The sequence below is a fragment of the Falco rusticolus genome, chromosome 8, assembly GCF_015220075.1.
Source record: "Falco rusticolus isolate bFalRus1 chromosome 8, bFalRus1.pri, whole genome shotgun sequence".
NCBI classification, from domain to species: domain Eukaryota; kingdom Metazoa; phylum Chordata; class Aves; order Falconiformes; family Falconidae; genus Falco; species Falco rusticolus.
Window position 1 is genome coordinate 23,235,108 of NC_051194.1, and position 12,688 is coordinate 23,247,795.

At 45.2% G+C, this 12,688-nt stretch overlaps 1 protein-coding gene across 6 annotated transcripts in view; it reads right to left on the reverse strand.

Moving 5' to 3' along the window:
* GALNT13 (polypeptide N-acetylgalactosaminyltransferase 13) overlaps positions 1-12,688 on the reverse strand; it is a 158,424-nt gene that overhangs the window by 68,765 nt on the left and 76,971 nt on the right. For all 6 annotated transcript variants that reach the window (XR_005105865.1, XR_005105862.1, XR_005105863.1 and 3 more), the window contains exons 5-7: positions 6,025-6,191; positions 4,399-4,606; positions 3,171-3,341 (exon numbers count right to left, since the gene is read on the reverse strand). Coding sequence is in view for 2 of the 6 variants with exons in the window: in XM_037398344.1 (XP_037254241.1) it covers positions 3,171-3,341; positions 4,399-4,606; positions 6,025-6,191 (546 nt within the window). In the remaining 4 variants the exon portion in view is untranslated. The remainder of the gene's footprint in view (positions 1-3,170; positions 3,342-4,398; positions 4,607-6,024; positions 6,192-12,688) is intronic.

Below are 12,688 nucleotides of genomic sequence, written 5' to 3' on the forward strand. Positions count from 1 at the left end.
CCGCCTTTAAACCAGGAGTGGTCGCCAACTGGGAAAGCTTTTGCTACCTTCACAAAACCTGTGATTCCTCGGGTAAGAATTACTGGTTTAGACTATTCTGGGAAGGTTACGCCATCACGGTGTTAGCTGACCTGAGAGTGAGCTAGGCAAGGGAAGAAGAAGAAAATGAGAATGAGAGAAGGGATGTTAGACCAGGGTTTAAGAACCAGAAAAAGAAAATAAGGGGCAAAAGCGGTAAGGACTAGCGCATGAAGAGCAGGAATAGCATCCACGTACAGATCTCTGATCAGAACCCGATCTGACCAAAGCAAAGCATCACTAATCAGTATGAGAGGCACCTATGAGTCCCCACCGTTCTGTTTGCTAAAAATATGACAACCAATCTAACTTTTCTAATGGTTGTCAGTAAGAAAGCTCTTCCGCAGCTGTACTGCATGACAATTAGTTGTAGGTCTTTAATATCGAGTCACTGAATTAATTAACCTTTTCCCACTAAATCTAGAGATTCCAAGAAAGGCGACTATTTGATTCAAATACATAACTTAGGAATTTAACAGTTCCTTGAACTCCCTAGGCAAACAAGCAAACAGCCTTTCACATGCACGAACGGGAGAGAATTGGGCAGGCAACCTTTTGGGAGGGTACAGCACCTTCCATGGTAACTTCGTCAGGCTTAATGGCCACAGCGTACGTGACGGCTGAACCCTGTTCATACCAACTGGCAAGCTCTCAGCAGCAAGCTCTCCTAATCTTTTCCATAAAAATACTTATACAACAATACAAATTATACGTAAATAGTAAGTTGTATATAAAATAATTCACAGTTTGAAAACGCGTTATGATTTTAAATCAAAAAAGCAAAGGTAGGAATTTATCAATGTTATTATGGAAGATAAATACTTTGAGTAAAACTGTAAATTACGTGGATTTTAATGTAACAAAAAGCAGAATTTGAGTGCAATGGTAATGTTACGCAAACATGCACACAAACGTGTAATCCAATGATGTTTGCATTCTACACCTATTTCACTGATTATAAAGAAAAAACATGAGTAAAGACATAGTCAATCTACATGAGACTGAAATAATGTTACAGAATGGAGGAAGCAACATGGATTAAAGCATATGAACTCATCAATTTGTTTCTGAATTTTTGGTATGGGTTAGGCTTTGGCTTCTTTTTATTGCCTCATTTTTTGAATACTCAGTGGCAGCAGCTGCCAAGAACCATTCTTAGGTGAAGTATTATACATTTTCTCTTTGGATGCAGAATTTGTGATTGTGTTTCCTACACCTCAGGACTGATGGGCTGCCGCAGTCTCTCTGATTGCGTTTGATAAACATCTGGAAATACCAGCTAGCACTGAAAGCAGCCAATAACTTACTAAATGTTGTTTCCCATAGGAATGCTGTTATACTCGGGCAGTTCCACAGCTCGCTTGCTTTGCTGGTTCCCCTCCCATCAGGTAAAAAGGAAAATGAAACAGGGAGTACCTTCTTCTGACACCAAAGAGACTGGAATGCCTCCACTATGTGATCAGACAGGGCATCCATATGTCTAAAAGCTGACACTTTGGTCTTAAGCCAGCACAGTTACACACCCTCAGAGCCACCTCTTCACTCTAAAGCACTTGTGTAAGTGATAATTATGGGAATGTGGCACTTGGCATTAAACTCTGACTCCTTCACCCACGCTCTGCCCACTAACACCCATCTCACCAGGAGAATCCCCAAAGGACCAGGCAACCACCAGCTAAAAGCGGGAGGCGGGGGGGGGGGAAGTGCACTATTTCTTTGTTTTTATAATTTAAAGAATCAATTACATGTCTGATTATGGATTCACTTCAAATACTACTCCATTCCAAGATAAGGAAACAAGAACTGGGATTTGCATGTCTCTGACAGCTCGCTGTCTCTGTGAATTGATGCCGTGCGGGAGAGGCAGGATAAACAGCGCACAGCCAGTGACACAGTGGGAGCAGCAGCCAGCACGGCATGCGGTTCTGCGGCTCGTTAGGATAATTAACTCTACAGATTTTAACGCACACCTCAGCTTTAGCGAAATAGCTGCTGGCAGACTTCACAGCTGAGTGATGATATTTGAGATCATGAGAAATGCAGTGCCCAGCTCAAACACGGGGTCATGCCCCCTTTGCTAGCGACAGGGTCTGCTCCTGGGCACCCGCTTGTGCTTCCTGAGAGCCCAACCTCAGAATCCCAGCCCTTCCCTGCCTCCAGGCTTTGAAGGACAAACAATGACAGATTTTGGCCACTTTCTGGCCTGTGTAATTTTGAAAGGCTTTTCTTTGTCCGCCCTGCCTTACCTGGAAGCGTTTCGCACAGCTGTGCTGTGACTGCTGCCCCCCCCTCCCGCCAAGTTGGCTCTCCCTTTATCTGCCTGTTGCGGGGGTATGCAGGACTGGAATTCTGTCCACTTCATCATGTCTCTCACACAGGTTTGAAACCATTACATCCACTTGTGAAAGCTTTTTGCCTTTTTTTTTTTTTAAAAAAAAAACTTTTCATGAAGACCACAGAAGCTATTAGAGCTGAGCAAATAACCCATTGTGAGTAATTTATCCAATTTGTCCTGTTTCAGCTTCATTTAAAATTTTTCTAGAGGTTTTGTTACAGTCCGTGGTTTGAGCAATTAAATGAAAGAGGTCAGGAATGATCACGGGAATTCAGGACATACTCTTAGATCATTTTTGACTCAGTGTGCACAGTCATCAATTTTATCCTCTAGGCAATGATGAAAGTACGCATTTTAAGTGCAAATCATCATAACCGAATACTTGTGTTCAGTGTTAAAAAATGTGTATTTCAGCAGTATGTTCTAATATTGGCCTAAAATTACAAAAAAATAGTAACACCTGTAAACAGAAGGTCACAGGGCATTTACAGAAAAAAATCATAGGGTGAACTTACAAAGCAGATAAGATTTTGAATTATTGAATGTTGAAAAGAAGATATAAATGAGTTTTCTCAGCTCTGATACCTACACTGCAGCATTAAGGATAGGTCGATTTTGGTCTTCACTGCCCTGAACAGTGTGCCGCAACTGACACGTGTTCTCTGATACTGCAGCAAAATCTTAGGTATTAAGCACTATTAGCTACACAAACAAGTACACGGTAGACTCGAACAGCACAGTACTCTTGATTCCTCACCTGACAGGCAAGGTCCTGTCTCCTTTCCTCCTGTCCATCTCTCTCTGGGGAACTGGATACCAGCGAAAGTTCAGTTTCCAGTTGAACCCTCCATAAGTCATATCAGATCCAGCCATGTATTCAAATGTGTCATCGCTGATCACATCAATGATCGGGCAGACAACGGTCTTCCTGTAAGGATAAAATAGGCTATTTTTAAATAGAACACTTTTGTCATGTCAGTGTGCTGAATATTGCACTTAGTTTGAGGCTTCTCTACTAAAACCCCATTTACATTTCCCCTTCTCTGCTGCCCGCAGCTTTTTGGAGACTCTGACCCCTTGCTGTGCTCCCAAGAGCTAAAAGCCACCGACACCCACCCCTCCAACAACCGACCCCGCAAAGGCAGCAGCAGCACGACCTACGCTGCGTTGGGCAGGTTTGCTCCTTGCATCTGTGCAGTTTCCCTCTACACCTCCCAAGATGGGCAGCAGCAGGACAAACAGGGTTATTTTTGCTTGTGGCTGCTGGGCTTGAGCAGGGCGGGTTTTACCGTGTGCGTCTCATGGAGCACCTGCAGCGCGGTTCATAAATGGGACCATGCACCGTGTGCAGCTGGGGCTGCTCGTCCATCGAGCAGAGCGAGGGCCTTGGTGGGGCAGGGGAAAAAAAGGGAGGGGAGGGGGCAAAAGGAGGGGGGGAAAAGATGGGGGGGGGGGTAGGGAAAGACGGGCAAGAGGGGGCCAAGACGGGGGGAGGGGGCAATAGAAGGGGAAGTGGTAAAAAAAGTAAAGGAAGAAAGAAGAGGAAAGAGGAAAGAAGAGAAAAAAGAAAATAGGAGAATATAGGAAAAAACAGGCCAAAAAAGGGGAAAAAAAAAGAAAAGAAAAGAGTGCAAATTTCAGAGATATTGGAGGTGTCACCGCTAAGACGTTGTGACTGGTGACAAGAAGGGGTGAAGACTGCCATTGGGTGGGGACACCCAGGACTCGTGAAAGTGAATGGCGTAAGTTGCCATCCTGGCATTATTGGTCTTCCGTCAGTAACAGAGTCCTGCTGTAGGAATCAAAAGCTTATCACATACCTATTTAGAAATTAAGATTTCTCCAGTCTCTACTGATTAGATCCTAGACACAAATACTGGCGAACACCTTCCCGCTAGGTTTCAAACCCCCTCGATCTCCTTTTCTGACCAATGACCTTGTTCCCATTCCAGCTCTCCATGCGCACGGTGCAGCGCTGCGCTCACCTGTCCTCCTTGATCCTGGCCAGCAGCGGCTCCAGCCAGCCCAGGGTGCACTCACAGTGCGCGTCCAGGAACGTTATCACCTGCCCTCGGGAGGCTGCTGCCCCGCGGAGCCGCGCGCGGATCAGTCCCGACCTCTGCTCCATCCGGATGATCTTGATGGAGACTTCCAGGTTTTTCACGTAGTTCTCCAACGAGGCCTTCAAAAACTCTGCCAAAGATAATCGGGGGAGGGAAAAAAAAAAAAAAAATAGAAGAGAAACCTTATTTTTAGCTGGGTTTGGCAACTGCCAAGGACTCCAAATATAACCGCAGAGTTGATGCATCACGCTCGGCCCTCCCAGGGGCATACCACACACGCTGCCCTGACACCGGGAACCACCCTGACACATCCTGGGTTTTTCTGAAGACTGAGGCGAGGTACCGAGGCACACGCTGGCACCCTGCGCCCCGCAGCCACGTGGCAAAGAGCGCACACAGCAGCTAGAGCGTCCCGTGAAAATGCCACAGAGATTTTACAAAAGTCACAATCGGTTTTGCTCGAGATAAGCCAGCAATCAAGAGTGAGTGCAAAATGATTACGCTGCTGCTAATTTGTCAACAGTGAAATACAAATACGACTACTTTTGATGAAGGTCAGCATTTGAGCTCTTCAGGAACCCAAAACTTTGCTTTTTGGATAAACAGTAGTTACTTGGGATAAAGTCTTCCTCCACATCCTGGCCCAGAGGAACACGAACCCTACTTGTCCTCTGAAGCAGGGAAATCCAGGACAGTAATTAGAGTTCAGTTAATGCTACATGGGGCAGAACTAAAGGATGGCTCAGCCTGCATCCTCTGTCTGCTGGACCGTTGCAGCTGCACGGTGCATTTGCCATTATACGCATTTGGCTACTTGAGGAAAATTTATCATTCCATTGAGTATGTTTGCGGAATGAAATGCGATTCCTTTCCCAGGTAATATCAGTCTCACAGGCAGACAGTTTTGTTGCTAAACCCTGGGGTGGGAGGAAGAAAAAAAGAAGGAAAACAAAAAAAAAAAAAAAGAAAAAGAGAGAAAAAAGAAATAAAAAAGGGAAAAAAGGTGGGCGGGAAGGGGGGGGGGAAGCGGGAAAGAGTGGTAAAAAGTGGGGGGAAAGAGGGGGAAAAAGGAAAGGAGGGGAAAGAGGGGGGGAAGGGAGCAGGGCAAGGGAGAGAGAGAAGAAAGGTGGGGGGAAAGCAGGGAGAAGGAGAAAGAAAAAAGCCAGACCCAAAATAAATGACCCACACAGATGAGCAATATGAGGAAACCGGCTCAGTTTGGATATTCAGGAAAATCTGAAACACAGAACAGAGAGGGGTTGAGGGACAGCAAGAGACAGACAGAGAGAGATGTGAAAAAGGTCTGTCTTTTACAGATGCCACGATAAAGCACAGTGTAAAGAGTGCTGCTGGTGTGTGGGTAGAGCACCCCAGCCATGAGTTACTGCCCAATAACCCACCCCCCCGGGTTATCAAGTTTTTGATTTAACCGGGTTATTATGACAAATAACAGCCTGGCCACCAGCACAGGCACAGCTCTCCTGCCGGCTCCTCACACGCCACGCTACACCACCACTGGGAACGCGATTCCTCTCTCCCAAAACCTACCTCTCTCGCTGGCGTCATCCACCAGGATGATTTCAGAAATCAGGCGGTGCGGCGAGCGGTTGATAACGCTGTACACGGTCCGAAGCAGGGTGCTCCAGGCTTCGTTGTGAAACACAATCACTACACTTGTGTTGGGGAGCTCATCGGGGTAGACCTTTGTCTTGCACCTGCCAAAAAATACAGAAATACAGAAAAAAAGGGAGGTTAATCTTTACAAAAATCCCTAAAGATCTCTACTGATGGGACAGCCTGGAAAAGGGGCTTCAAGCCCTGTTGAGCATATGTTCCAAAGTGGTCACCGATCTCTTCAAGCTCCCAAGCCAGAAGGCAGAGGGAACTTCAAATTCTGTTTTCTTGCTAAGAAAGCACAGCAGAGTATCCAAAGGAACGTGCACCGCTGCATTCACACCTCCCTCAGGCTCCCAGTCCCCTCGCTCCCACTTGGTGTGCCAAGAAATTGGCATCCAGCAGGCTCAGCATCATCGTGTCCTGACACAGCTGCACACAGGACACGGGGCAATTAATATGAGGTGTATCAAGTGGTTACAGTTAGGTCAAGGGACTCTCATTGTCACAAATTCTAAATTCTACAGTTTGAAGTACACAGCCCTCCAAGACCTTCCCATCTTTGGTGGCTTCTCAAAAAGAAGAAAAAAAAAATCACTATTTTCTAGACCACTCTATATAGCCACTCAATGAGAGAATGAGAGGTCAGTAATTTCACCTGTTTTGGAAAATGTGGAAATTAAGGCAAAGTGAGCAACAGATAGCAACTCTTGCTGATTTTGCAGAAGCAAATTGAAGCTATTTGCTTATTACAAGAGACAACCCAAAATTCTGCATGTTTGTTCCACATCTTGGACACAATTCAAAAATACAAACACACCTACATCAGCCTGCCCAGCACAGGTCAAGTCATCACTTAAACATACCTAATATTGGATTCTTAACCACTGCGACTGAAAATAATTTGCACTTTTTTTTTTTTTTTTTTTTTCTATTTTGCTACCATATGGTTCTCTGGCCCTGAGATTCCTACTGTAACCTTGGTTCAGGAAAGCCCTTTCAGAAGGGACAGGGAGCATGTACATACTGTACAGCAGCAGCACACACACACTATGAATTAAACTGCACGTAAAGTGGGAAGAAATTAGGTATAGCTTTTTAGTTCATCTTCTCTGGAATACCACAAATTTGAAGCTTCCCCCCACAAAAAAAATCTAAATTAGTAAGTTACTCATTAGCATTTACATACCCTACACTCTGACTGTGACTCAGGCTCAGCATATCAGTTTTGTCTGTGTTATTTGAAAAATCAACCAGTCCCAATGAAGGAGTTGCTCAGGAGTAGCCTCCCCATCACAGAAACTGCTCTAATCAAGGGCCAAGAGAATGAATGAATGAGGTCCCTGAAGAAAAGTCAGCCTGTCCATATAGTTTCTTTCTTAAACATAACCGACCATAACAAAGCTCTTTTTAACCTTTTCTTCTGCCTCACCGACAGTTTAAAAAAAAAAAAAAAAAAAAAAAAGATAAAACAACATCGTGAGCACAGCTTTCAAAGCAGAAGGTGAGAACAGAATACAGAAGAATACAACGTATCACTGATTGCTATGGTACAGATAAAAGGTTCACGTGTGTGTGTGTGTGTGTATACATATATATGTCATTGGTCAGTAGATCTTGACAACAGAAAGCTGTCATATATCCATATGTGTATATATATATATATATATATATGTACGCACACACACAACAGTCTTAAATTCATGTTGATGATGACCACCAAAGTTTGCTGGTAGCCATCCCACCGTCACCATTTCCGCAATCTAATTAACGATACAACCATCCATCAACTATGATTTAGATTCAGAGTTCAGACAAATAAAAGTCCTTCATTAATTATCATCCATGATGACACCTGGTGCTTACCCAGAGGTGTCTAAAGGAGTGTGAGCCCAGCAGGACACTGTATCCAAAGAAGGACATTTTGAATTTATTTGTTTCCGAGGCACAGTAGAAGTTTTCCTCACACATGTAATTGCCCTTGGAAGGTGTCTCGTGTCAACCCTGGCAGCTCACAGTCAGGTCTCAAAGACTGAAAAGCAGAAAGGCTGCAGCACAAAGCTCAGTATGTTTATGTTGAGAGTCGTTTTCCAGAGCTTAACATCATTCTTAGCTGGAATAAATGCTGTTTGTTCCATATTTCACAACAGCCGTTTTAATTTCATTTAAAATAGATACAATCTTGGAAACTGGAAAAGAACTACTACATCAGATTACATTTAAAAGTATTCAGAAACATACATCAGTAGTGAAAGGAGACAAGAAGATGGTTCCTTGTCTGCAGCTGAATGCTAATTTTGTAGTGCAAACAGAACATTAAGGTACAGAATTTTTATCATCATGTAGTATTTGCCAGGATCTTCAGTATTTTAACTATCCTTTTTATTACTCTCCAAGGTACCTTATGGCACCCAGGGAAGCTAAGGGCTAGATGAGTGGAGGACACTCATGAAGAGGTCATGTATCCTATGCTTTGCAGCAGACAGACCAATCCAAATTGTCATAAATCAGGTCATAAAGATCCATGAATGGCATCCTGTGGTGCATCAAACAGCATAACCAGCCGGACAAAAGAGGGGACTGCCTCGCCGTACCCAGCAATGGGGCAGCCCCACCATGAGTGCTGTGCGTGGTGCTGGTGCCCACCCTTTGGGAAGGATGTGAAGGTCCTTGACGGCTCCCAGAGGAGGGCAACCACACTAGCGAAGGGCTGGGAACCATGTCCTCTGAGGGCAGCTGAGAACTTTGGGCTGATCTAGTTTGCAGAGAACAGAGGCTGAGGGGTGACCTCACTGCTCTCTCCAGCTTCCTGAGGGTGGGATGTGAAGAGGGAGATGCTGAGCTCTTCTCCCTGGGATCCAGGGATAGGATGCATGGGAATGGCTCAAAGCTGCTCCAGCAGAGGTTTAAACTGGACTTTGGAAGCATTTCTTTAGCGAGAGGGTGGCCAAACACTGGGACCAGCTTCCTAGAGAGGTGGCCGATACCCCAAGCCTGTCAGGGTTTAAGAGGCATCTGAATGATGCCCTGAACAACGTGCTGGAGCTTGGTCAGGCAGTTGACTAGGTGGTCACTGTAGGTCGCTTCCAACCAAAACAGCATATTCTATTCTATTAAGGACCAGGTTTTTAAAATGCTCTGGAGCTGGCAAACTCTGCACAGACAAGAAGTCACTAGAGCTTGTTAATTGATGAATCTGTGTGTAACACCCGATTCCTGCACTGGTCATTGGGATGACCTGAGTCTGGAACCATCACTCCCACGGTGAAAACACTTACTCCTTGAATTAAACAAAAACATCCTTAGGTCATTGACACAACTCTTACACACCTAACACCAGAGAGCTGCCACTTCACTTCCCACTGATGAGGCACAGCACTCCACTTACACACTTACAGCTGCGTTGCTGTCCCAGATCCTCTTCACAGCACTTCCCAGCAAACGGCAATGGCACTGCTCTGCCAGTGACCTGCCATGGCCAGCCCTGTAGCTATAGATGACATAAGGAGGCAGGCAGGGGACAGAGAGACTGAAATACCAGGTGGCATGAGGCTGGGACGGCTCTGGGTGGGAAGGTTATACTCTCACCAACATGCCTCTGCTCTCTGCTGGAAGTGAGACATTGATTAGTTTTCACTAAGCTCACTCAAAACAATTTTCCTAAGTATTTGATTCACTTTAAAAGTTAAACAACAAAGATCGGTGATAATACAACCATACAGTGGGTGTATAATCACTGTTCTTCCTCTTAAAGTAATTCCCACTGCCATTTACAAGATGTGCAAGGGAAAACAATCACAATCCATACGGGTGTGACTGATTTGCACCCCCTTACCACCTCGTTCCTGCCTGTGTGTGGCCACACTCCGGACACGATGCTCATCACACCTCTTCGTGGGCTGATTCACCTCACGAAGATGTCCCCAAGCCCACCTCCTGGCCAGGCTGGGTTTTTTTGGATGGTCAGTAGATGAATGTGGCGCAGCGATGCCAGGGAGATGCTGGAGATGGGGCAAGACCAGCAGCAGAAGGGGACGGCAGGGAGAGACCTGGTGCACCAACACCTCCCTGTTCTGGCCACAACGAGCTGCCGTGTCCAACGGCCCTGCTTTCCCTCAACGACTGCAGCGACACATGGCACAGCTTTAGGTCAGCTCTCACATCCCCACCATGTCCACGAGAGCCCTCCCAGGGACTGTCTCTGGGCTGGGTACCTTGGTGGAGTGCATCCCGTGAGAGGGACAGTCTGGAGGGATGTGGAATCTGCAGTGTCCCATGTCCCTCCCCAGGGAAGGCTCAGCCTCCGCCAGTGTCCACTCTGCCCCTGGAGCACACCTCTAGGGGGGGTTCAGCCCCAGATACCCACCTAACGCTCTGCTCCCTTTAGAGCGCACAAAAGAGAAAAGCCTTTTGCGTCCCTTTTACTGCAATGACGACAGTGACTCATGCTGCTTGTTTTCCAATTCGAAAATCCACCATGCGCTGAAGAAATGATAAGTAAGTAATCTGCTACTCACGCAATCAAACACGAGGGCTCCCTCTCCGCCACCCCTGCATTATTTACAATGTGTCCTGATTGTTCACACACACTGACACTGGAAATACTTTCCCAGAAACACTGGGTCTTCTCATGCAGTCATCAGATGCTACTTTATGAATACACATTAAGTAAATACAGCTGCTTAAATATGAGAAAAACACATTTTCTGAGATCAGTAACATGGAAACAGAGTGAGATTCTACCTATTTACTATCCTTCCCATTGGCTGCATGAAAATTATGTGAGCGTGGAGGGTTACCCCGTGATTTTATGCCTTCCAGAACCGTGCTGAAGCTCTCAGGGAAGCAACTCAAGGCGAAAGATCATGCATGAAAGCAAAGTATTTGGAGGGAAAAAATGAGACTATTGCTATTATATACAATTTATTATGTAGTATATTTTTATATGATGCATTTGGGAACATATAGAACTGTGTTAAATACTTTTTGTTTATAAGACTTGAGGGATTTTCATGATTATTTAGTCATTACCTTTTATTGCTTTGCTATAGTGAAAATACCCATAAAGAAAAGGCTGGTAACACACATCACCGGTATGATGCCTCCAGGTGACCAAATTTACTGCACCCTCCAGTTATGTCAGGGCACTGGAAACCAGTCTGTTGCAGGACTGGTACTTTTGGTGCAGAGCAGTCACTGACGTGCATGCAAAGTTAGGGTAAAGGGAACACAAAACAGCCTGGGGAATTGAGCAAAACGGAGGAGCTGTTGGTCAGGATACTGAGAGGGGATCCCAAATTCCAGGCACAGACAGACTGAGAAACCAGTAACAGTGCACGCTGCAGTCTTCTGTGATGGAGGTGATGGAAGTGAAGGACAAGAGGTGGGAAGGGAAAGGGTGAATGCACCATCTCCCAGTGCCAAATTAATACTCTTGACTTGCTGCATGCTGCACCTCTGTCTCTGCTTTTAGTGCATATTTATGTTCTGATTAATATTGTTTGTGCAACAGTGGCAGCGTATTTATTCACCTATCTAATATATATAGGTTATATATATTTATATAAGCAGGTATGTACAGTTTTATCTACACGTACACAAAAACCTACATATATGAACATATGAAACCTTAATTTATCTCTGTGGGTTCACAAGGTCTGTCTCCTCACAGAAGGGTATTTACTGTTTATGATGAACAGTATTCTTGAATACACCAGTTCCACACTAGACTGCACTGGAATCATGATTTCCAGCATTGTAAAGCATCTATGATTGCACAACACCATTAATATGTGCAGTAAGCAGATAACATCTGAAAGTAACATAAGCAACCTCCTCACTACTTCTTTGCCTTGCTGACATGTAATTTCTCTTTTTGCACTTGTTTTGCGTCTTAGTTCCTGTCTCTTTCCCCACTGAATTCTTGCATTTTAAAATCAGTCCAGTTTAAATACCTGCTATGCTGTATCACAACCTGCTGCTGTATCTCTCTCCAGCTAATATGATAGTCCTGAATGCTATCTCCTACCTCATTCATTCTCAGCTTTGAGCTGAATGCCACACCGGGAGGTGATTTGGGAAAGCTGCTGGACACCACAGAAGTTTTTCCATCAGCCCCAAAGGCAGTGCTGCTGAGGAGCGGGGCAGGCACCTACTTCTTCCTATTTGCAGCTCACCGCAGCAATGATCTCAGTGCATCCCATTTCCGGGGCACCGATGACGAACACCAGCTAATGCAACCACAAACCACCCCTTGTCCAGCAGGACAAGCAGCTATCCCTCTTACCCGCACCCTGCCTCCACCACCATCGGTAGACAAGGTACAAGGGCATAGCTGAAAAACTGACAGCAGCGTCAAGACACGAGAAACTCACCCCTAATTTCATAGTAATGCACATAAAGACCCATACCAAAGAGTGATGAATGTATCACCATGCAGAAAGAGCCTCTGCAAAACTGCCTCTTAAAAATGATCGCACTGCATTTAAGCAAACCGCCAAAACATCAGAAGTCACAGAGTGAATTAAATCAATAAATTCATCTTTTCATAGGTGCGGTTACCGTCCAGTGAACTTTATGCCTTGCAGTTGTTTTACCA